General features: G+C 39.1%; 1 protein-coding gene across 2 annotated transcripts in view; it reads right to left on the reverse strand.

Annotated features, from left to right (window-relative positions):
- ADAMTSL1 (ADAMTS like 1) overlaps positions 1-26966 on the reverse strand; it is a 797811-nt gene that overhangs the window by 256864 nt on the left and 513981 nt on the right. For both annotated transcript variants that reach the window (XM_040238476.1, XM_040238469.1), the window contains exons 7-9: positions 24597-24754; positions 14642-14753; positions 10796-10934 (exon numbers count right to left, since the gene is read on the reverse strand). In XM_040238476.1, the coding sequence (XP_040094410.1) occupies positions 10796-10934; positions 14642-14753; positions 24597-24754 (409 nt within the window). The remainder of the gene's footprint in view (positions 1-10795; positions 10935-14641; positions 14754-24596; positions 24755-26966) is intronic.

A 26966-nucleotide genomic window follows, 5' to 3' on the forward strand; every position in this document is an offset into this window, starting at 1 on the left:
ATGAACTGTTGCAGATCTCTGCCAACTGATTTATCAGCTGATGATATTTAAAATGGAAGTAGTAATATTGAAGGAGACAGGCTAGAAGAAAAGAAGGGGAAAAAAGAGGGAGTTATAGAATTCAAGATGTTGGGCTTCGCATTGGACTGATTTAGAAATTATGTTTCTGTTTGAACAAGAAGCTTTAAATCTGGATTCAGCAAAACTATAGCTATATTTGTCTTTCTATGGCATAGGTCATGGTGAAGACTCATAAAATGACTCCATGGCACCTGTGAAAACAGAAAGATATCAAAACAATGGTGCTCTGTCCAGTCCTGTTGATGCATATTCATGTGCACGGGCTCCGCTCTCTCTTGGGGTTTCTGCCATGGCCCTGGCCTTTCACCACACTGTCACAGAGGGCCAGGCAGTGCTGCCTAAACTCAACTTTCTACTGCTTACTCTTAAGGCACTTTATCTTTTTCTTAGACAAAGTGTACCTACTGAAGAATGATGAAAAAGAACGTCATTTAGGGACTTTGAGAAGTTCTTCTTTCCATGCTTAGGTCTTGCTTTGCATGCGCATGTGTGTGCATGCATATATATGGATGTATTCAGACACGTGTCTGAACATGAGGGGGTGGGGAAGGAGGCAAAAATAATTTTTTAAAAAATGATCACAATGGAAAATATAGTGAACAGTTGGTTTGGGGGTAAAATGATTCATTCTCCATTGCCTTCACCATTCTGACTGCTCACGTACTTTCTATGTAGGACAGTGACCTCATTCCATCTAAAGTCTCCCAAATCAGGGGTCATGATAGGAAGAAGAGAAGATGAGGGGGTCACCATGAACTCATGCGGTATAAGTAGAAGAAAGACTCACAGATCATCCTCTCATAGCTCGTGTCCAATGACACTAGAATGCTTCCTGTCATGACAAATTCAGAGAAAGAAATAGTATGCAGTATATAGCATGAAGCCTTTTGAACCGTTTTTTAATGACATGGAAAATGTTCAAATGCAATGTCAACTGAAAAAATGCAGTACAAAATAGAATAGACAATGTAATCCACTATATAAAGAAAACTCATGTATATATTGTCTATATAATCATTTTTGTAAAGTCTATATATATATGTGTATGTATGTGTGTACAACTATACTAGAAAAGGACTGAAAATAGTTGTTAGTTCCTGGTGTTTGGACTAAGGGTATTTGTTTTTTTTTCCTTTCTTCCTTTTTATGCTTCCCTATTTTCAGGAATTAGAACATTTAAGTAAAACAAAATTACAAAATTCAACTCTGAGAAAGCAAAAGACAGAAACATTTGAAAGCATGATATAAATGGATGAAATGAGACTGTCATCTCAATCCCCACGTGTCATTTAAAGATGAAACCATCTCAGGAGCTATTTTAGAACAATATCCTTGACTTTAAAATTCAAGCCATATTCAGGCTCACACTACTCAGGTGTGAAATTTACTTACTGTGATAAATCTTTCTTTCCAAGAAAAGCCCTAATATAACTATTAATTCTATGAGCATCTAATTTGCCAGGTTCTGGGTTCTTCTGGAAATGAATCATAAGGAGCCACTTTCATGGCTTCAACACTCCCTTTCAATGCATCTCTCACAACCTCTTGCCTCTTCTCTGGGGCTGCAGAGCCTCATTTCTGACATTCTGACAGCTGGATGTGCTCTCAGTATGTCAAACTCACTGTTTTCAGACAATTCATTATCTTCCCCTGCAAAGTGTCTCTTCTCCTGTGATCACTGTTACTGTTCAGAACACTGCCCTTCTCCCATCCACCCTGGCTGGGTACTGTGGGTCATCGTTGCTTCCTCTCTTTCCCATGTTCCCTACAGACACTGAGTTCTTCCAGTTGTGACGTCTGCCAAATGTATCTCGCTGACAGGAACCTAGCCCCCTTTGCATTATCCTCCTAATAGTTCTCTCTGCCTGCAGGCACTGCCTGCTCCAGTCCAGCTCACTGTTGTCGTAGCAACAGATACTTTACTTCCCAGTGAGGTCCATAACACCTGGTGAAATCAAGTGCTACCAGACAATTTTCTCTTCCTTTTTCAAACACCCAAGGCACAAGCTCCCCTCATCACTTCTAACTGTCTACTAACTTTTAACCATGTAAACGTTTTCTTTAGTTTAACACCATGGAACAAAATCCATATTGGTTCTTTACTCTATCTTTTAACACAGTTCTCTGCACAGAGGCAATTAGTAAATAATCAGCCAATGAATTCATGCCATTGACGTGCATAACATAAAAGCAAGCAATACAACTACCATCCTGAATGAAAGAAAGCAAATGAACAAGGTTAAAGAAACTCCTAAACAAGCTGCACTAAAGATGACGCACGTCTCTAGTCCCACTCCTTGTTTTTTGCTAGCTCTGCCATCTGTGTGAAGGGCAGACTATTTTAGAGACTGGTTTGGCTGCTCTGGCAGGCAGGGGTGATTGGGTGACCTGGGACCGAGGAAGATAGTTGAATGGCAATTGTGCTTCTAAGCTGCTTGGCTAGACTCTACCTTTCTCCTGTTGGGCATCTCCCAGAAAACAGCCATGACAGTTTTAAAAACAATCTTCTCTTCCCTATTTGGCTCATGTGTCTTTTCAGAGAGCATGCTGTTTCGTAACTGTACAACTCAACTTCCCCTGGGCAGTATTGTGGTCCAGATTCTGGCTGACTTGAATTTGCCATGGTACCAAGCACAGAACTTGGCACAGGATTGGTACTCAGTAAAAAAGATGAATGAAATTGTGGGTGGTGGGAATGGGTCTGGCACAGAAGAGAGTAATCTCTCAACAACTTCAAGGCAATAGAAACCAATCTCTTCCTAAGCAACTGTTTATAATGGGGGAGGAGAAAAGTAATAAAAAGTTGGAAGAGACTCAAGCATCTGCTTTCTCATGAGTGGCAGAATGCAAAATAGCATGGTGTAATGAGGACAGGGGCCCCCTGAGGAATTGGGAGATGCAAGCTCTGTTCTCTACTCTTGTTAATTTTCTTTCTGAGTGACTTTTGAGTGCATTACATTTGGATTTCTGCATTGGTCTTCTGCAAAATCTAAGTATTGTATGAAATCAAGAGTTTCATGATGAAGAACGAGTGCCTGGAAACCTATCTCATAGGACTCTATCTTATCTGTCCCGTTTGTACCGGCTGCTGAGGACAGAATTCAGAGTTCTGTGATCTACAGACTGTAAACCACTAAACTAGGTACTCAACTCAAAAGCTCTCCTATTTGAAATTTGGTTACTTTATGAAACACTGCAGGTATCCCTGTCATTTAGAGAGGCAAATTAGGATCTAGAAAACAAGGAAACATTCTATAATAGGTTAAAAACTTTTTTCAACATGGTACCTACCACATGGTAACATGGTACCTATCAACATTCATGTATCTTTAAGAACCAGACCAAAAGAACCCTGCTTCATTGTCCAGGATTTGAAAACATTTTAAACATATATATTCATTTCTTGCTATAGGACCAACTAATGGAGAGTTTTTGATCATTTGATTCAAAATATCATAATTTCCTCACAACTATATTTCCATGGTTAAATGTTCTTGATATTAATGAATGGAATTTCAGAATTGCTTTTAAATAAATGGGACTAATATTTCCCTGGACTTTGTTTAGCTCTTCTCATACTGACCTAAGTGATTTGCTAATTGTTTGAGTAAACATCAGTATTTACACTGACAAGAAAGAGGCTTGCTTAATTGGCATATGTGGTCAATTCAAAGATCCAGGGTACCAAGTTTTGCACTGATATGGTTGGCAGTGCTGTGCTGGCTGTGGAGGTCTATAGTGGGCTTAAACCAGATCTCATGGGTTGCTGAAGGCATCATGCAACAGCAGCAATCGGGTGATCAGAGTTCATGTGATACAGGAGAGTCTCTGGATGTAGAGGCACTTAGGTTCATGATCCAGCTTTTCTTTGCCCACCCTGACTTGGAGCAGGTCTCATAACCTCTTTGGGCTTTAGTTTTTTGTCTGTAAATACAGATGATTATCTTTGTCTTACTGATCTCCTAGAAAAGGTAAAACTGAATAGAAATAAAGGATGTGAAAGCACTGTAGAAACTTCAAGTAGAAGTAACATTGGCAAGAAGCCATTTTATAGGATTGGTTCTCAGTAACAATAACTGAATTTTGTCGAGTGCTTGGCATCCTGCAAGGAGCTTTACATGCATCATCCTATTTATTCCTTATAGTTACTCTATGACAGAAATACTACATTCATTTGACAGATGGCAAAGCTAAGGCCTAGGGAAGTTCAGTAAAGTTAGTAAAGCCAGTAAAGCCAAACTGATAGATTGAAGTTAAAAATGAGAAGGATGATAATACCTGTTCTCTTCACTTACAAGTTAATTAAAAGAACTGCATAAATAATTATACTTTACATATACAAAATGATCATAATTATTAGTGATGAGCTGGCTCGGTGGAATAACTGAATTGTCCCAATGAATGAGTTAGAGCTGATCGTCTTGGATTGTCTGATGATGGGTATGAGGTCTATAAACCTGGGATGGGTATGACAATGCTCTCTAAACAGCAACAGAATTATGCTTTATTTATCTCATCATAAATGCATGAAAGTGCAAATGAGATTTTACAATGGTTTTTTTTAAATTGCTTATTCATTAGCTTCTTAAAGTAGTATATTTAAATGAGGTTGAGAGAAAAGAAGGAAGTTGTCACTTCTCTAGATAATTTACTTATTTTAATAAAACAAGAGCTTTGTGACTAGGAAAACATTTCATTATACTTTAACTGCTTACTGAATAAACCACTTTTTAGCTCTTACATGGAGTTCTCCCTTTTTGGAGATAGACAAGGCATAAACCCTAAGCAGATTAAATGGCAATGTCTCACAGATCGTTAAGTGGTTAAGTGGGGATTTTAGATAATGACACATTGGGCTTTTAGGAGTTGCTAATTATCTTAATTTCTCAGGGTCATGTTTATTAAAAAAATCTGATAAATATGAATTGCTTTCATGAAGCTATTTCCTAGGAATCTGTGCCTCTTGTTGCTAAAACAACAACAGAGGACTACTGTTATAGCCCCGTATACAATTTTAGAGTTCCAACTCCTTTCATGGAGGAGAAAGCTGATTTTTTTGGTGAGTTTAGGAGTTTCTCTGAAGTAACATCAACATTATCATAACCGTGATCTTAGTCATAATAGCTGCAGTCAGTAATATTTATTGAGTGCTTATCATGTGTCAGGCAGTCAACTAAGCTCTTGAAAAGTATTATACCATTTATTCCTCATGACAACTCTATGAGGTAAGTAGCTATTATCCTTACTTCAGAGGATGAGAAAACTGAGGCTTAGTGAGGACAAGTAATTCACCAAAGGCTACTCAAACCAGTAAGTGACAGAACCAGGATCTCAAGCCAAGCTGTGTCACTCCAGAGTTGCCTTCCTAGTCACCATGGTACTGTGGTAACCGCTGTATGGCCACTGGATTAATCAGTCACCAAGTGATTGTGACTGGGCTTTACACGTCCACTGCATATACTGCCACTCACGAGACAGATTGCTCTTGCCTCAGGATTTCAGTTGCCTTAGGATTCAGTTCTGAGCTTTTGTTCACACTTTGGTCCATGGCCAGGGGTGACTTATGCAATTCGCTGTCAAATTAAATGGAGCTGGACAAAAAAAGTCCACTTGAACTCACCAAGAACTGCAACATGGGGTATACAAGTTTGGGCATTTGCTTAGGACTGTTGCTCTGAATTTCTTGAGGGGAGGGAGAATCTGGATGTAGTTTCAGCAAAAAACAGATTTGTTTGCTAATGACTGTGACCATGATAGTGTGATGAGTGAGAGCATTTTTCGCTTACAAAACCCTTGCCAATTTAAGCCCTCTTCATTACTGCCTTGGAGAGAAAAGCAGAAGTCTGTGCCAAAAAAAAAAAAATAAAAAATCTGAAAAGGTGGTTCTCTGATCTTCTCACAAACAATGTCTTGCATAATTTCCCCCAGACAGCCTTAACAGTCTCACCAGTCTCCTAGACTGAGATATGTATGGCCAAATGTAGATTTTTTTTTTTTTAACACTGAAAGACACTCAGAAAACATAAGGTGCTTATTAGTGGAACTAAAACTATGCCTTTTTAGTTTTTGCTGAACCACAGGCATACATTTGGAAACTTTCTGGGCACATGATCAACTTTACCCTTCGACCAAGAAGCAACAATCACACAAACTGTTGCATAAAGCAGGAGGCACTGTGTTAAAAACAACAACAACACACACACACACACACACACACACAATTTTCTCTTTTGTAAAATGGAAGCTATGATTATAGCATGGCAAGTACAAGGATTTTATATTTGGTAAGATTACAAGCATCTTAGGAACGATAGTGTTAAATCAGTGAAGCAGTGTGCTCAGTCGTGTCTGACTCTTTGAGACCCATGGAATGTAGCCCACCAGGCTCTTGCAAGTTAAACATGCCCAGATCTCTGATATCCAGAAGTGACATGCCTCTGGACTTCTGGGAGTGCCCATGTTGGGACCACTACCAAAACATATAGCATATGTGTATATAGTATTTGATGAGATGCCATAGCTCTGAGGCACCAGTGAGAAACAGTCTTCATTTCAGCTAAATGTCATTAAATTTTTAACTCCACTTTCTCTTCCTTCTCATTATAAGCATTGCTCTGGCTTCCTTTTTGAGACTGTTTTTGGCCTGGAAACAAAGTATTTTATCACGTCATTAAAGTGACTGTATAAACGACACCAACAGAGAGCAATACAGCTTTTCTGGGATGGAGTAGCTGGCCCCCAGGTAAGCTCAGTTGTTGGTCATACAGTGAGAGAAATTAAAATTCCTGTCTCAGCAAAATGTCAAGTTACTACATGTCACAAACATTCAGGCTTGCTTTTGAATAATGGAAACCAAGAATGCTAAGTCACTGAATTCTAGGTGTCTACCATATAAGAATATCCTTACCTATGTTATAAGCTACAGATAAAACTGGATTATCTGTGGCAACTGGAAATTATTAGTGAATTTTATTGTTTTCATAAGTCTTTTAACTTATCAAAATTTCTGAGTTAGTACATGAGGAATCAGAAAAAAGCCATGAAAACATAAAAATTATTTTGGAAAGAATAGGCTAAATGTCAACCATCTCTTTAGCCCCAAGAACGACTAGATGAATCCATCTGCAACCATGGAGATCTATGGATGCTGTTGGTGAGTGAAATGAGTAAGTGATGTCTTTCATTAGTTCAAATGTATAACATTGACTAATTATAAAGCAAATTAGTGAGAACAGTGAGGCTATTCTGGTAAACAGAAAAATTGGGCGTTAAGGGTTATAGTAATGGTTATCACATCCTGTTTATTTCTGAGTTATTTTGGTTTTATATGTGTAGTAATGAGAAAATTCTTATTCCATAGAAGCAGTTGCTAATGCTAACAATTTTTATAGTTCACCTTAATCTTAGGATATTTAAATAGATCCTAATAGAAGAACTTAACAATGAGGGCAAAAAGTATTTCCTTTGGTAGTGAAATATTTTTTACTGTTGCTACAACAATTTTTACAATTTAGCTTAGCCTGAACAAGTTAAGATTAGTTTATGTTTGAGTATACTTTCTGTGAGTTATTGTTTAAAGATACTTCTGCTGCTGCTGCTAATTCACTTCAGTCGTGTCTGACTCTGTGCGACCCCATAGACGGCAGCCCACCAGGCTCCCCCATCCCTGGGATTCTCCAAGCAAGAACACTGGAGTGGGCTGCCATTTCCTTCTCCAATGCATGAAAATGAAAAGTCAAAGTGAAGTCGCTCAGTCACTCAGTGTCTGACTCTTCACGACCCCTTGGACTGCAGCCCACCAGACTCCTCCATCCATGGGATTTTCCAGGCAAGAGTACTGGAGTGGGGTGCCATTATACTTCAAAATATATAAAATGAAATTTAATGAAGCAACTCCATGGAACAACAGCTTATAGGCACAGTTGGAAAATCACTAATTTAATGCAACAAATAACGTTCTCACCCCCACTAGTGGGTGAGAAAAATAAGGTCCAGAAGGGTCTTTTTGCTGTCTGTGGTACTTCCCAATCTTGATAGGGAATAAATGTGGCTACCTAAATGGGATTTTGCTTTCAAATAAGAGGCTAACAATCCTAGTATAATACAGGAAAAGTAAAGATCTATCTCAATGACTAATAAATTTCTTTTGATATTCCAAAATATGAGACTTTATCTGTTCTAAATACATCTTGTGTTTTCCCTTTTAGGGGCTTCTAAGTTTGGACACAAAGAGGTTAGTTTATTGTCACCAACAAAGGTGTTGGTTTAATGTCACTAGAAGAGTGAAAGTGTTACTTGCTCAGTCCTGTCTGACTCTTTGCGACCCCAGGGACTATAATCTGCCAGGCTGCTCTGTCCATGGGAGAATCCATGGGATTCTCGAGACAAGAATACCTGGAGTAGGTAGCCATTCCCTTCATCAGGGGATCTTCCCAAACCAGGGATTGAACCTGCGTCTCCCACGTTGTAGGCAGATTCTTTACCATCTGAGACACCAGGGAAGCCCTTAATATCACTATTAGGCAGTTAAATCTATAGTTAGAAAACAGTTCCTTGAGTGCTTGATTCTGCTATGTCTGATGGGAAGGCAGACTTATTTTATTGAGTTTCTTTAACTCCTTTTCTCAGACTATCACTTCTTATTTTCTCTTGAAAATTCAGAAAGGTTGCTCTGATCCCAGGTGTGTAAATGAGTTCAGTGAATTTCATAGCAATTGTGCACTATCTTACCCTCAGACTAGAGTATCTACCTTTCCTAAAGCAGTTTCCTTTTAAATTTTTCTTTCTGCTCAGTCTTAATTTTTACAGCTTTGTTTAATTACCTCTGTAATAAAAAAGCAGCATCCTGACATTCACTTCTTATTTTTCCTTTCTCCTTTTCCCACTTCTTTCTCTCTCTTTTTTAATAGCCACCTGTCCCAACATTTATACATGTGCTGTATTAGATGTTTTAAAATAACACAGACATAGAAAAGGCATCAATTTTACAAAATTCCTTCAATGTAGAATGGCCTTTTGCTCTTAAATAATAAGAAATAGGCCAAAAATATTACTCCAACAGAAGATGGGTAAAAATCAGAAACCAGAAAAAAATGAATGAATTTTTTTCTGACTATCAACATGTTTCTTAAAATTGTTAAAAAATACTTTTATTTCACAGCTGTTTTTCATGACCACCTCTTCACTGAAGCTTTTTTTTTTTTTTTTTTTGAGTAGAGGGGGAAAGCTTTACATGCAATTATGGGAGGGGAATCCTTCATTTCTCCTAGAAATACACACATAAATTTTCTTGGAACTATATATAAGAGCTTCAAAATCTCTCTATGGCTAAGTCAAACTGTTTGAATTGAGATAATTATGCTTTTCACTCACTGGTCCTCCTGGTATAGATATGGATAAAGATGCATGTAATAACTAGAAAACTTTAAACTAGGGTTGAATTGCATGAGTTAGAATTATCTTGGCTAAAAATACCTCATATCCTTAATATTTCCAAAATAAAGAGGTCCAAGCAAAATTTTCACACCTCATTTAGTTTTTATACCATAGCCAATCTTTAAAATGTAATTTTCTGAAGCAAAATTAAACTTCACTTAAATTATATATTTATAAAATATCTATTCTTCTATTTCTTTAGTGAAAATCTGTTATTTTGAGTTCACTTTTACCAGCTAGATAATATGATTTCTATGAGTAAATTAATATTAGACATTTCATATCACATGTAGAATTTAGAATTTCTGAATGTGAGGCAGAAAGAATATAAGAAAACATACTTTAGAAAATTAACAGCAGAAAACAAAAACTCAAATTGCCTACAATTCAAAGATAGAGTAATTTTCATCCACTTGGCTCATGTAGTAGGTTCACCTATTCAAATTTTATGAATATATAATTAGTAAGCTATGATTAAAAAAAAAATAACTGAGGTATTCCTCAGAAATCCAAGGCTCTAGGAAAGGATTCCCTATCTTTTGTTCTACATGATGAGTTTTGTAGGAGAAGAGTTTTCATACATCCTCTCCCACTTGTTGAGGATGAGTAAGCCATATTAACAAAGAGAATGACCAGGATGTGTTGAAATTAAAAAGGCAAATGTTCACCATGAAAAGATTCCTGACCTATACTTCTATGACTACTTATCATCTGGAATATTTCATTCATCAGTCTGGTTCTTGATCCTGCAAATAACTGAGGGCCAACTATGGTTTCCCCAAAGTAAACATATGTGGAAAGTATCAAGTGTTTCTTTAGGGCTTCTAATTAAAAAGATCGTTTAAAAAATCTATTAGAAATCAGCCCTGCTTTCTATTCAACAAAGGCTGAGCTTATTTAAATGTGGAAAAACTGTTCTAAGGCTGATTTTTATTCTAGTTTATTGGTGTGGCCCACCACAGGCTAAAAAGAATCCTGAGAACACTGTACCATCACGTTTGTTAAGAGTAGAAACAAGTAACTGGAATGAAATGAAATCAGAAGAGAAAATGTCTCTGCAGAGTGTTTTACTTGCAGCTCTACCAATGGAAAACCCATGGACCCTGCGGTGGCATTCTACAGCAGCAAGAGTAAGAGGCAGGGGTCCTAATAACCCATGACTAAGAATGGACACCGGGCAGCAGCACTTACTTATTTTAAACTAAACGCTTTTTAATTCAAGAAGCTTATTTGAACTTGATTTATGTTTACAGTAAATAAATTGGTAAATGTAACTGACCTGGCTGGACAAGGATCCATGTTGCACTCCTGAAGCTTAGGCTTGGGTTTGATGTTCTCGGGGTAATAGTGACAGTACTGGTCAGCAACCACACGGTTGCTCCGAAGATCGTAACACTCAGCCGATGTTAGCTGGTAACCTGTGGTATCAAGTCATTCGGGCAAGTTTCAATGTGTACATCAATGCAATGTATTCCCTTAGGCTATTTTGTCCATCTCATATTAATGAAAATTCTTTCCCAGTGCTCCAGTCATTTCCAGGACCAAAGAGAGATAAATGGAAGGCTCGTTAATTTTTACAGGCCTCAAATGCTACGTTTTTCCAAACTTTTAATAATTAAATGATACCATAGGGTTTGAACTACATAAGGGTAAAGCTATAACACTACTGTAAGAACTATTTTTATTAATTTGCTTTATATAATCTAAAAGTCTAACATAGAATTCTGTATCCAAAAGATACTTATTTACAAACCATCTCATGTAAGGATGCAAAACTGCCTCCCTTGTACTTGGGGCATCAGGGTGAATAAACTCCCAAATTAAAAAAAAAAAAAATTAATCCCAACACTGTTCCTCTTGGTCAGTGGTGACCCATAATATAGAATCAGCTACCTACCTGGAAACAAGTGTTTTCCTTTGCCTGAATTCAACCTGAAGGGATTGAATGGATGTAAGTTGATGACTAAGACCTAAAAGCAGCCATCATGAAAGCTCAAGTTTTCCTATACAACCAAAACACAACCAAAAACTCCCTACTGTTCAATTTTTGTTTCAAAATCCTTTGTCATTTCTAACTGGGTAGCCAATATTTCTTGATTTACATGTGCAAATTTCCACTGTTTAGAGAAATCCTCTTTTTTTTTTAAAAAAAAAGAAATTATGCTACTGAATAATATGAATTCTACTCAAAATATGTATTACTTTTCCTACCTGCCTCTTTTTTGTCCTGTGAATTTCTGGTGGTATGGTGATGAAGACTTAGATTCTTGGGGTGAAAAGTAAACGTACATAGAGTATTTTTTAAAGTTAGGGCTTTTGTATCAGTCTAACCCTCATCAACTCCAAAATATATTCCCCCTGGACAGTGGTTGAATACTGTTGTTGTTAAACACGTGTTAGAAAGTCAGATTTAGAGTGGTTAAAAGTCTTGCAAAAGATTTCAGGAAATCAGAGGGAGACTTATAAACCAGATTTCCTGACTTGAGGCTGTGTTCTCAGACCACCCACAAAAATTAATTGTTCATTAAAGACCTAAATAAAGAGCTTTTAACAATTTTACTGTAAGGATGAAAAGTATGGAAAGTAATAGCTAAAAACATATGTTCCACTTATTTTTTTGTCTCATAAGAAAATAAAAAAGCAAAATGATATTTTATAAAAGTAAATATACTTCTGTTTTTCAATTACATTATACTTCAAGCAGATAATCTGATGACAAGCTAATTATTTTATAAGGTTTCCAGAAAACCATTTCTACTTAAGGATAGAATTTTATCATGTAGTAAATGTGGGCACAAGCAGTAAGTATACACTGAATATGAGATTATGATTTTTAAAAACCATAATTTGTCAGCTTAAAAATGCAGCTGGGAAGCTCTTTCTAGAGTGTGTGAAATGAAAACTTAGAAAAAAAATGAAATGAAGGACCAAAATGGTCAGGTAATTGTGTTTTCTAAAGTTTCACAAGGTATTTGATGTAGCAATTCTTAAGACTTAGCAAAATATTCAACTAGTTGAATCTGGAACTAGAAACATATAAAGGAATTCAGAGATCATTTCCTCAGAGATTTTCAAACTACGGTCCATGAAGTGTGAGGGAAGTGTTAGTCACTCAGTCGTGTCCGACTCTCTATGACCCCATGGTCTGTAGAGCCAGCCAGGCTCCTCTGTCCATGGAATTCTTCAGGCAAGATTACTTGAGTGGGTTGCCATGCCCTCCTCCAGGGGATCTTCCCAACCCAGGGATGGAACCTGGGTCTCCTGCACTGCAGGCAGATTCTTTACTGTATGAGCCACCAGAGGCTGGCTTCTATATCCTTCAGATCTCTGAGCAATGTTCCTTTATCTGGCTTCCTAATACGATTTCCTCTGAAGAAAGGGTTTGCGAGCTCAACACATTTGTGAACTGCTGCTGGTTCTACTTCTTCACTTAGATGTGAGGAAAATAAAGCCCACAGTGTTTGACTTATATACGAATCTAACATCAATTGCCTTATTATATAGTAAGCCATTATCAAGGTTACTGCAATTGCACTCCAACAGCGGCCCTATGTGAAGCTGTCACAACAGGCCAATTATTGAACTGCTATTCTCTCAAAACACGGTTTTTATTAAAAAAAAAAAAGAAAGATAATTTCTTAGGTTCCTTTTTTTGAAACTGCTTCCTGTGTTAGTCATTAACAGGTGTATCAAAACATCATATTCCCATAAACATCAAAGTAATTGGCACTTTCTTCTTGAAGTAATTTTCTATGTAGCACAGACAGAGCGACTGGAAACATTATTTTATTGAAATGTTTAAAATGTTGAATTAATAATTATGTAACAAAGGAAAGCACTTGTTTTTAAGGTAAAATCTAACACTGCTCTATAAAACCTCATTTTCAACTGTTTGTTCACATTATGTAGACATAGGTAACAGCTGAAGATGACTTATATGTTCTTATAGTTTTATGAGAATTAATGGATAGTCATTTGTCTCCATTTTGAAGTACTATCCTTTTTTCTTGTCAAAATAATACAGTTATACTTGTGTGGATTAGTTACTTAAACAGTGCCAATTAACAGGCTTTCATGAAGATGGAGCTAGAATTTATTTCATGTGCTCATTTTTAAAGGAATAGACATACAATTTTATAACTGTTCAATTACCAAAAACTTCAAAAAGGTACTCCACAAATACTGGCTCACTTGGCAATGAAACTAAAATATTCATAGACTGCTGATTACCCTTCTGGAAAGAATTCTGGTAACATATGCCAATAGCCACAAAAATTCAGAAACTCTTATGAGTTTAGTCCAAGCAAATAATACAAAGGGAGAAAAATACTTAGGTATTAAGCTATTCATTACATTATAAAAGAAAAGTTTAAATGAAATAAATGATCTTCTGTAAGTATATAGTTAAATAAATTATTATAAAATAATCAACATAAATTATTATGTAGCCATTTAAGTAACCATTAAAGAAAAGAGGTGGGGAGGGGACCTTTTCCAGTAACACAAAATGCTGTTCATGTTACAGACATGATGGAGCAGAGATGGGAATTCATCTGGTAACTTTTCAGGAGAGATGTGTTTTAAAGTATAAATAAGGCAAGTGGCATTCCTTTTATTGCACGGATGATGGGGTAGAGCTGAAAAATAACTGAGCCTAAGTCTATAGTGCACTGATTTTTTTTTCCTAGTAATAGACTATTTTCTTTAAATTAATCTCTGATTCTTCTTGGATACATCGTGTGATGCAGAAGACCTGACAAACAGTCTTCATCTGTTTCCTGAATAGATAAGTTCCTTCAGCCAGAGGGATAGTTTGTTCTCAAATAAGCAGAACTGCCTCCAGACTAAGTTGTTGCCAGGCTACGATATGGCTTGTTCTGAAGTGTAATGAATCAAGGAAAGAAGGAAAGACTATTTCCTCTGATGGGACTCTATGGCCAGAAAACACGCATGGGGCATCTAGACTGAGGTGTCGACCTCGTGGGAAGGCTTCAGGATTTGGCCCCACTGAGATAAAAGAATCTGGTCCACACAGCACTTCCATGTGCTAAAGCCACTCTATGCTTAAAAGCTGAGTCTTCCCTCATGGATGCCAAGAGCTCCTAGACTAAGTGAACACCATTACCTCCTCCACAGGTTGCTGAGCAAGGGAAGAAGTCCGTCTCCCTCCATCGGTGGATGATGGGCTGATAGAAGATGAACTGGACGGTACTGTTCTCGGGCCCCGCGCTGCGGATCTGCAGGAGACAACGGAAAGCACAGGGACTAGTGAGACGGAGGGGTGCCCTCTGGGCTCCTTGTAGCCTGCACAAGGACGTGTGGTAGTGATGATGGCCTCAGGTTGTGCCAAGGACTGCACTGCAAGAGAAGGGGCAATGGCAGCATCACCCATCTTACCATCTAACCAGCAAATGGTCCTTGCAGAAACCATCACTATCGTCACTTCAGTTCTGCGGCCACAGAACAAGGTCTCAACGTGATTCTAGCAAGACTGTATCCCAAGCCACTGACTCCATCACCCTCTTTTATTTTCACCCTCTCTGGTACAACAGGTAAAATTATAATTTTTCAACATAGGTTCAGAAATAGATAATTTGTTCTAAGAAAATTATAAATGCAATCTGCTTCAAAAAAACTAAAGGTACCGTCACTGTTCAAGAGAAATAAAGAGCTAAAGAATTAAGTAGCTCCTCTCACTCTGAGACTTCCCTGGTGCCTCAGACGGTAAAGCATCTGTCTACAATGTGGGAGACCTGGGTTTGATCCCTGGGTCGGGAAGATCTGCTAGAAAAGGAAATGGCAATCTACTCCAGTACTATTGCCTGGAAAATCCCATGGACAGAGGAGCCTGGTAGGCTACAGTCCATGGGGTCATAAAGAGTCGGACACGACTGAGTGACTTCACTATCACTATCACTATCTCACTCTGAAACATACTGGGAATTTCCTGGCAATTGAGTGATTGATAGATCTTAATGTGCAAAGTTACCAATGGGAAGCTCACCGAAATGTAAATTCCCTAGTTCAAGCCCAGAGATGTAGGTAATTTAAATGTAGAGAGTCCAGAAGCCAAATTTTGAAAAGCACCAACTTACATTACAAAAGCATTTATTTCAAATAAAACAGGTGTTTATGGAAATTACAGCTCTTCTGTTTTTTTAAAAGAGGGAAATGTGAGGCAGTTCTTTCAAACTATTAATAATTCTTTAATAGTTGAAAAATACAAGGTTGAGGAAACAAAGTCAAACTGAAAGAGAAGGAAAAGTATCCAACAGGAACAATGCATTGCTTTTACAAAGACAAATGACATACAGTATTTGAACAGTTGGGCAAAGGCAAGGCTTGGGCTATTTATTTCTTATACTAAAGGAAGGTCCATGGAAAGTCTGGTGGACCACGTACTACTCCAAGTCCATCCTGGCAGTTAGAGGAGCAACAGTCCACAGATTCGCGTCCCGTACATTTTTGCTAATGTTTTCAAGCTTAGCATTGTTCCAACTGCCCTTTACTAGGAGAAATTGATGGGTTTGGGCTTCAGCTTTTTTTTTTTTTTTAAGATAGCCTTATTTTATTTATTTTTTTTGCTACTGAGTTTAGAAACGATTAAGCAGCTATGGTACAAAGAAAGAAGGATCAGGTGCTAACCCCTGTATCAGTTTTTGGCACTGGGATGAGAATATGAGATGTTCCTCAGAAAATCTGGGATCATTGCAAAGGGCAAAGATGAGAGGAAAGCTATAGAATATCTCACATTATGCGAGGATTCTGACCCATGGAGCATCCCAGTTTTTCCTGATTAGAATAAACAGTGATACGATTCCCTACTTTAAAGCCAAAATAGCTGAAGCAATACCCTGTCTTTCACAGAAGGGGAGCATGGTCTACAGATTAGTATTTTTCAGTCTTATGTGTCAGATACAGGATATCTAACTGCTTGTTTCAGTTCAGTCCAGTTCAGTTCAGTTCAGTCGCTCAGTCGTGTCTGACTCTGCGACCCCGTGAATTGCAGCACGCCAGGCCTCCCTGTCCATCACCAACGCCCAGAGTTCACTCAGACTCACATCCATCAAGTCGGTGATGCCATCCAGCCATCTCATCCTCTGTTGTCCCCTTCTCCTCCTGCCCCCAGTCCCTCCCAGCATCAGAGACTTTTCCAATGAGTCAACTCTTCGCATGAGGTGGACAAAGTACTGGAGTTTCAGCTTTAGCATCATTCCTTCCAAAGAACATCCAGGACTGATCTCCTTTAGAATGGACTGGTTGGATCTCCTTGCAGTTCAAGGGAGTCTCAAGAGTCTTCTCCAACACCACAGTTCAAAAGCATCAATTCTTCTGCCCTTAGCTTTCTTTATAGTCCAACTCTCATATCCATACATGACCACTGGAAAAACCATAGCCTTGACTAGACAGACCTTTGTTGACAAAGTAATGTCTCTGCTTTTTAATATGCTGTCTAGGTTGGTCATAACTTTCCTTCCAAGGAGTAAGTGTCTTTTAATTTCATGGCTGCAATCACTATCTGCAGTGATTTTGGAGCCCCCCCAAATATTCACTTAGCTGGCTACAAATACTTAATATTGATATAGTTGTCATTCTGTTGCCTTTCTCCTCCATTTGTAAACTCTACAAAGGCAAGTATCATTCATCTTGCATACTCTTCTTTCTTCAGCATCATCCACAGTGCTTGGCACACAGCAGGTATTCAAATAATTGCTGAATGAATGTATGAATGAACCAACCAATGGATGATACTGATTATGGTCCTTTCAAGCATTTTCAGAATTGCAAACTATTATTTGTGACACATTCCTGGAAGCCTTACAGCTGCTTGAGAATTTGGTGGCAAGAGTGGTAAAGAACACACCTGCCAATGCAGGAGACATAAGAGATGCAGTTTTGTTCCTTGGATCAGGAAGGTTCTCTAGATGCAGGCATTGCAACCCACGCCAGTATTCTTGCCTGGAAAATCCTATGGACAGAGGAGCCTGGCAGCCTACAGTACCTGGTGTTGCAAAGAGTTGGATACGACTGAGGCGACTTAGCACAAACTGCCAGAACATCCCCAGATTAAAATATAGTAGACTGAGGCATTCCCTGGTGGCTCAGATGGCAAAGGATCTGCCTGCAATGTGGGAGATGTGGGTTCGATCCCTGGGTTGGGAAGATCCCCTGGAGGAGGGCATTGCAACAGACTCCATTATTCTTGCCTAGAGAATCCCCATGGACAGAGGAGCATGGAGGGCTACAGTCCATGGGGTCACAACGAGTTGGACATGACTGAGCAACTAAGCACAGCACAAAGGCATTCAATAAAGGTTACCTTTTTATGTACAACTTGAAGTTTTCTTGAAGATGTTGCCAATCATTTCTTGTCGATAAAATGTTGGTAAAAGTGGTTATGTTGATAAAATTCATAAAAAGAAGCAGATTGTTACAACATAGCCCTTGCCCAAAAGTACTTTCTGCCCTCCTATGAAAGCTATGGCTTTAAATAGGATAGTAGCAGAAAGGGCTTATAAAAATGCTAGTTATTATTGGAATAAAACATAGACTCAATTTTTCCACTGTTTTAACAGTTGGAAATGCTAAGATTCAAGGTTATTCAGTAAAAATAATGAAAAAAAATGTTAGCACCCAACTTTATTTTTACACTTCCTATAGTGTTTTCTAGTCCTCCTAGAATGCCAGACCTCAGTACTGGGAGATATAGATAACGGTTCAGCCCACAGGCCCTTGGCTCAGGGCTGCATGAGAGATGTTGGTTATGGATTTACTCCCCAGAGCACTTGAGTAGGGTAGTGGATCAGAGATGCTTCTTTGGAAATAATAACTGTAATGTTGGCTAAGGAACAACAAGGCGGAAGCAATGTGTCAGGACTAAGATGCTGAGGCAGGGCAAACTAAGGTTTAATGGGAGGCTGGTCTTGGCGCTCATATGCAGAAGGAGGGCAGAGAAGAACTGAGCAGAGTGGAGCCAGAGGAGGCAGGACTGGACAGGGGCCTGCCACTCTCAGTGTCAGAGAAAGGTGAGGAATTGGTTCTCTGACTCTGTCTTCAACCTAGCTGTACCATTGGTAAAACAAGGTGGGGAACTCAATAAGAAATGCAGTGTACAGTGGAATTGACTGGCAAAAAGGAGCATATTTATTGGAGGAATCACTACCTGTAAAGTTTGGGTAGGAATATGAATCACTACTTATTACATGCTTCTTTTTTCCCCCCATAGTTAATTTGGTGTTTTCCTCTCTAGAATGTTTGGCTTACAGAAATGATTTTCCCTTTGTATGAACACAGGTGGACAGGTATGGGGTGGCCATCTAGAGACAGGCTGGGTGGTAGGGTGAAATCATTCTGTATTTAAACATTTGCCAAAGTTCAGCCTCCATGAGAGAAAGGAAATGATGATTTCAGTCCTACCTGAGATTCACAGGCTGCCCAAATTTCACAGTCTGTCTTTATCACATTAGCTTGTAGCAAGTATCTGTAGCTTTTACTATCTGTTCATTTTATTTGAGTACTTAATTATAGTGATCACTATTTCAAAATTTCTATTCAGTGTTTTTTCTCTCAAATAGCATCATGAACTAGGAAAGGGCAGATACCATATTTCAAAGTCAAGCTGTCCCATGCATGAAGTATCTCCTTAGAGAAGAATACACATGAGAGTTCTGTAAACTTACTTCATGAAGTGAACTCTCATAATGCCGTGTATGTGATTTCTGCTTAGGAGCCCTGCCTATTGTTTCGCCTTTAATAAAAACAATTTGGGGGATGCTGAATTATGTATGGGGTTATGCTTCCCTGATAGCTCAGTTGGTAAAGAATCTGCCTGCAATGCAGGAGATCCAGGTTTGATTACTGGGTTGGGACGATCCACTGGAGAAGGGAGAGGCTACCAATCCAGTATTCTTGGGCTTCCCTTGTGGCTCAGCTGGTAAAGAATCTGCCTGCAACGTGGGAGACCTGGGTTCAATCCCTGGGTTGGGAAGATCCCCTGGAAAAGGGAATGGCTACCCACTTTGGTACTCTGGCCTGGAGAATTCCATGGACTGTATAGTCCATGGGGTTGCAAACAGTCAGACACGATTGAGTGACTTTCACATTCATTTTCATGCTTAAGTCTGTCCAGAAAGAAATATGAAGGTGTCATCTCTGCTTAAATATCCTAACTTTGCAAATAGAAACCACCAGCTTTCTATTCCTTAGAGTACTTAGGCAAAAATTATGCTATCAATCTTCCTAATCAAATTCCCCAACTATGAAAACGTTATGCATTTAGAAAATTATCCTCTCTAGGAAATAACTGTTCTTTAGTTGTCAGTATATGAATTGTGAATTAGTGTTCTTGTTCTTAGTTCTGAGTATGATGATTGGTTACTATTCTTCAGTGCCTGCGTGTGTGTGCTAAGTTGCTTCAGCTGTGTCCGACTCTGTGACCATATGGACCATAGCCCATCAGGCTCCTCTGTCCAGGAGGAGCAAGAATACTAGAATGGGTTGTCATGCCCTCCTCCAGGGGATCTTTCCGACCCAGGGGTTGCACCCACATCTCTTATGTCTCCTGCATTGGCAGGTGGCTTCTTTATCACTAGTGCCACCTGGGAAGCCCATTCTGCAGTGCATTTTGGCTACTGTGATGGCTTAAGTACTCACTCATCACTTTTTTCTTCCACAAATATGGCTTTCTTAAATTTTAAAAATGGTTCAAGTTGAATATTTATAAATGTGCCTTAGCTGCTTTCACAAGAGCTAAGTCCAATGTTCTGAAAAAGAATGCTGCTGCTGCTGCTGTTAAGTCGCTTCAGTCGTGTCCGACTCTGTGCGACCCCATAGACGGCAGCCCACCAGGCTCCCCTGTCCCTGAGATTCTCCAGGCAAGAATACTGGAGTGGGTTGCCATTTCCTTCTCCAATGCATGAAAGTGAAAAGTGAAAGTGAAGTTGCTCAGTTGTGTCCGACCCTCAGTGACCCTATGGGCTGCAGCCTACCAGGCTCCTCCATCCATGGGAGTTTCCAGGCAGAATACTGGAGTGGGTTGCCATTGCCTTCTCCAGAAAAAGAATGGACTATGACTTAAAAAACCCCTCTTCTATCTGGGAAGGTCCTTATCTTTTACTGGGTCTGTAGCTTCTGAAATGATAGCCTGGTAGGGGAAGAAGGCGATGCTAAGTCAGATAATTATCTAGCCAATAAGCCAATCATCTTCAACAATTAATGTGATTATAGGTGTGCCTACATCCATTTGTCTTATAGCTACACCTGCCAAACTGTTCCTGGGTATACCACTTGTAAATCAATCAACCTCGGACCATCTTCAGAGAAGTGGTTGTATGCCATGGTGTACAGAGAGTATTGTAAAAAGTTTGACCAGAAGTTAAAGCATTTGAAAAGATGGAAAGGAAGTCATTCAGTTCTATTTGCTTTTATACACACTACCTCATTCAGTTCCTTACAAAGATTCTATGTGGAGAGATTTTTATTACCATTTGTCAAATGGGAAATAGGCTCCAGAAGGTAAAACAACATACTCAAGGTCACACCTCCAGGAAGCAGGACAATAATCACAATTCTAGAGTGTCTATCTTTTTTACTCCTCTACACTAGCATTGCCAAAAATGTATAACCAACATATGAATTACAAATTTTTGGAAGACATGGCTTCCCTAGGAAGAAAGATGAGTGCTTAGTCCATTTGTAAAGGTGGCCAGAAAAAGAGATTCCAAAAAATAATATATAGCAATTCTCACTGTGAGCAAAATCTTTCTTTCATGCAAAAAGTCTTTTTCTTTTAAAAAAGCAAAAATGGTATTTTGGCAATAAACTTCCTTGGAGATGTTGACAAAGTACCATTCTGAGCCTGATGTATTTCATTCAGAAAGGAAGTTGTTGCTTAAATAAGTGTATAATGCAAAATAGATTATACTTTGAATGACACTGAAAACTGAATTATAAACTGTGTATATAATTTTTGAAGTGAAGTGAAGTGAAGTTCAGTCGTGTCCGACTCTTTGCGACCCCATGGACTGTGGCCTACTGGGCTCCTCTGTCCATGAGATTTTCCAGGCAAGAATACTGGAGTGGGTTGCCATTTCCTTCTCCAGGGGAACTTCCTGACCCAGGAATCGAAGCCGGGTCTCCCGCATTGTAGGCAGACGCTTTACCGTCTGAGCCACAAGGGAAGCCATATAATTTTTAAGCACTGAAATAATGAAAGATGATAAATAAGCAAAAGGTAATCTTTCATTTTCAGCTATTCTGTGGGGAAAATTAAGAAAGAAAAGGTTGCTTCATTATAAATCACTGGGAATAAAAGTAATTTTGTTCTTTTTATTTTATATCTTCTTATATTATCTTGCTCATTTTCAAGTTTGAGTAAAAGGATTTTTAAAAATGATAATCTGTTTCATACTAATTTTACATTTATTAGATTCTGATCTTTTCTAATGAACCTTTCATCTCCTTTCATTTGCAACCTGAAGCGAGGTCACCAAATAGGATATAATAAAAAAAAAATCACTAAAATGATAGCTTGGCCTGTTTTTGAAAGAAGATATTTACAGGTTGCTAGGATCTAGGAAGTTATCACAAAGTTCCCCAAAGTTAATTTTTCCTTTAATATGTACTTATACACAGAGAGGGAAAAAAATACCCTCTTAGCCATTCCCTTCTCCAGGGGATCTTCCTGACCCAGGGGTCAAACCTGAGTCTCCCACATTGCAGGTGGATTCTTCACCATCTGAGCCATTAGGGAAACCCTCTTAGACGCAATGCAGATGACTAAAAAGAGTTGGAGGCAGAAGTAAGGAGGCATGATCTTTGGTCCTGGCTTGTCATTGGCCTGAGCTAAGGAATATCACTCAACTTCCCTCAGGCTCAGTGTCCTTGCAGGCAGAAAGAAGATGTCACCTCTGTCCCACTTCAGCATCTGCCATGTGGTGAAAGTCTTTTATTCATCCAGCACTTGTTGGTGCTTATTGGGCTTTTTATGGAGCTATGAAGACAGGTATAATTCTGCCTTTGAGGAACACACAGAGGGGAGATGTGATGTAAATTGGAATCGAGGATCGAGTCACAGAATGCTTCTGGAAAGGGAAAGTCCTGAGGTACAAATATGAGTTAGGGAAGAGAAAGCAAGAAGCAAAGAACATTGCAGCTAGAGGACACAGCTTTATGTGAAGGTAAAGAGTGCAAGATGTTGGGGGACTTGTCAGTCATACAGTTGACTGAAACAGGAGAGGAAAACTCACAGCTGAGGTGGGAAAGGTAGACAGAATCCAGAATATTGACAGTTACACGTGCTGGGCTATGGCTTTGCATTTTAGTCCCAAAGCAAGGAGTGGAAGTGAGAGGCAATGCAGGATCATGAACAGGGAAGACACTCTGGTTTTTAGAAAACTCACTCTGAAGGCAGTATAGACAACGGCTCAGCAGCTGGGAAACTAATTCAGAGCCTATCACGTTAATTCAGGTGAGAAACACATAGACCTAAATTAAGAGACGGGTGGCAAGAACGGAGAAGAAAGAACAGTCTTGAGAGATGGCATGGAGGTAGAGCTGACAAAGTTTAACGTCTAACTAGGGGTGTACAGGAGAAGGGAAATGGTGTGAATCACAGGTTTCTGACTTGGCTGGGTAAAAAGTGTGGTATTCCACAAGAAATAAAGAAGATAAAGTAGGTTTCTGGGGCTAGACAAGTCCAATTTTGGACACATTGAGCTCATTGTCCCTGTGGGTGATGTGCAGAAGGCAGCTGGCCATGTGAAATGCATTTGACAATTCTGCAAACTGTTCCAGTGTGAATTTTCAACTCTATATTTTCAGTATGTGTATTAACTCTTACAAGGCCACTAGGTAAATTAGTGTAAGTAGTTTATTCTAAGGGCTTCAAAAACTTAAGATAGCTCTCATTTTTTACTGTATTTGTTTGTTAAACTGAAATTATTTAACTACCTGCAATGTCATTTCTATTGTGAGCTATCTCTGATGGTTTGTGGGTGCTTGTTCATGGTCATGTAGCTGGCATCTGGACTGAATTAAAAAGGGTTACCATGCAGATGGAGACAGAGGACAGAACTCTGGAACCCTTCTTTCATGCAACCTCATTGCCCATCACATTTTCCTAAATGCATCCCTACTTCCAGCTGCCATGGGGTCATCAAGCCTTGGCTTAAATCACATGTCCTCCAGCTTCAGGTCCCATGATGAAAAATTTATGGAGTCCTGGACACATTACAAGTTTTACAGCTTTACAGCTGAAATCCTTCTAGTCCTTCTGACCTACCGAAGGAAAGAAAATATGTTTTATTTTATTGGGATTCCCAAACATTTCTTTGAGTATATACATTTTCCCTACAGAATGTGTATGTTGCTTCCAGCAATGTGTTTCATATTACCTTGAAGAGCAGGGAAGCTCTGATAGAAGGAAACAACTTGGTCTTGTTGCCAGTACAAGAGGAAAAAAACAACTTGTAATTGGAAGCATGATTAAGTCTATGGATCATTAATTTGCCTTTCTGTTTGACTAAGGATACTTTATATGAGTTAATGACTGTACCCTAGTTTGTTTTAAAAATGGTACATATCCTTAACTTATCATATGTTGGCTTTTTGAGGGGAGGTCTTTTTACTAGCTTATACACACACAAATATATATTAATGTATGTATGTATGTATTTTTTTCTAGAACCTTAAAATTATTCCATGTTCTTATTGCATGTTCTTATAAAGTAGCTCATGCTTGCTCAGTTGCATCTGAGTCTTTACAACCCCAAGGACTGTAGCCCACCAGGATTCTCTGTCCATGTGATTTTCCAGGCAAGAATACTGTAGTGGGATGCCATTTCCTACTCCAGGGGATATTCCTGACCCAGGGATCGTACCCACATCTCCCGAGTCTCTTGCACTGGCAGGCAGACTCTTTACCGCTGCAGCACCTGTAGCTTAACACCCTTGAATTAAACATTTCCTGGATAACAAGCTTTCCAATCTATGTCAAAGCCTAAAGTCTCTCTTTCTTCAGGGGATTATAAGTAATGCTAGTTCAGATGTGGCTTGAAAACAAGGTATCTAAATGGGCTCACCTTGACAATGAAATCTGCTGTAAGTGGTCCAGCCATTCTCAGTATCTCTTTGTCTGGAAATTTCTGGAAGTCCACACTAGAATTGTCCACAAGAAAGATGCCTGTAGAGCTGAGACTGTTTTCACCTTTAGCCCCCTGGAGGGTTTTGGTTTCCAGATCTACATAATCAAACACAGGAAGAGGAAAGAAAGATGTTCCCAGGGCTACCACAGACCACACGCAAGCACACCCCATACAAGGTCTAGAGCTACAACAGGGAGAAGTATCATTCTTTATAGGGCTGACATATTTGAAATGTGATAGAAACAAAATAGATAGGCATTGCTGGATCACATAGGAATTGATGCAGCAAATGAAATTATTTTAAAACTTATTAATCAAGAATTCAGGGCTCCCTGTCAAAAAATCTTCAGTTCCCTGGATGACTTCATTTGGGTACCCTAATTTACCACAACCATATTCTTTGGACTAAACCATCTCATCCCCCATACTTCTTATTGATTTCAGTCTTTACAGCCCTCAGTCTCAAATTTACCCAGTAGTTTTCCTTTTTCTCCAAAAGACCCAGGGTACCTCTCTGAGTTCCTCAAGCACTCATTGGGTAATTTGATATTCATGTGTTACCCTGCAGTTATTGATACTTTCTGGTTACTTATTGCACATGGGCTATTGTTCAAAATGAAAAAAAAGAAACAAAACTATAGTGGCTTAAAGATAGAGAACTATCCTCTTTACTTCTCTTTCTTTTTAAAATCCTTTTTAAATTCAGTCCTGTGTACTTATATGGCATCTCATAAGAACTTAGGATGGAGAGAAGAACGTCTGGATCCCTGGAGCATTCCAATATGAATTTGCCCAGTGACAAAGCCTAGGCAGCATCTTTTGTTTTAGGAAATCAGAGCATGCTGGGGAGGAGGGTAATTTTGATATATATTTCAAAGCAGCTTAAATTCTCATGTGATAGAGTACTTTAGAATAACTGCCTGCTGCATGAAGAAACATGGTTCAGTTCAGTCAGTTCACTCACTCAATCGTGTCTGACTCTTTGTGACCCCATGGACTGCAGCACGCCAGGCCTCGCTGTCCATCACCAACTCCCAGAGTTGACTCAAACTCATGTCCATTGAATCGGTGATGCCATCCAACCATCTCATCCTCTGTTGTTCCCTTCTCCCGCCTTCAATCTTTCCCAGCATCAGAATCTTTTCCAATGAGTCAGTTCTTCGCATTAGGGGGCCAAAGTATTGGAGTTTCAGCTTCAGCATCAGTCCTTCCAATGAATATTCAGGACTGATTTCCTTTAGGATGGACTGGTTGGATCTCCTTGCAGTCCAAGGGCCTCTCAAGAGTCTTCTCCAACACCACAGTTCAAAAGCATCAAAATCTTCAGTGCTCAGCTTTCCTTATAGTCCAACTCTCACATCCATACATGACTACTGGAAAAATCATAGCTTTGGCTAGATGGACCTTTGTTGGCAAAGTAATGTCTCTGCTTTTTAATATGCTGTCTAGGTTGGTCATAACTTTTCTTCCAAGGAGTATGCATCTTTAATTTCATGGCTGCAGTCACCATCTTCAGTGATTTTGGAGCCCAGAAAAATAGTCTGTCACTGTTTCCACTGTTTCCCCATCTATTTGCCATGAAGTGATGGGACCAGATGCCATGATCTTAGTTTTCTGAATGTTGAACTTTAAGCCAACTTTTTCACTTTCCTTCACTTTCATCAAGAGGCTATTTAGTTCTTCTTCACTTTTTGCCATAAGGGTGGTATCATCTGCATATCTGAGGTTATTGATATTTCTCCTGGCAATCTTGATTCCAGCTTGTGCTTCATCCAGTCCAGCATTTCTCATGATGTACTCTGCATAGAAGTTAAATAAGCAGGGTGACAATATACAGCCTTGATGTACTCTGTTCCTGATTTGGAACCAGTCTGTTGTTCCATGTCCAGTTCTAACTGTTGCTTCCTGACCTGCATACAGATTTCTCAAGAGTCAGGTCAGGTGGTCTGGTATTCCCATCTCTTTAAGACTTTTCCTCAGTTTGCTGTGATCCACACAGTCAAAGGCTTTGGCATAGTAAATAAAGCAGAAACAGATGTTTTTCTGGAACTATCTTGCTTTTTAGATAATCCAATGGATGTTGACAATTTGATTTCTGGTTCCTCTGCCTTTTCTAAATCTACCTTGAACATCTGGAAATGCACGGTTCACGTACTGTTGAAGCCTGGCTTGGAGAAATTTGAGCATTACTTTGCTAGTATGTGAGATGAATGCAATTGTGCAGTAGTTTTAGCATTCTTTGGCATTGCCTTTCTATGGGATTGGAATGAAAACTGACATTTTCCAGTCCCGTGGCTGCTGCTGAGT

Source organism: Oryx dammah, unplaced genomic scaffold (assembly GCF_014754425.2).
Source record: "Oryx dammah isolate SB20612 unplaced genomic scaffold, SCBI_Odam_1.1 HiC_scaffold_1, whole genome shotgun sequence".
Lineage (NCBI taxonomy): Eukaryota > Metazoa > Chordata > Mammalia > Artiodactyla > Bovidae > Oryx > Oryx dammah.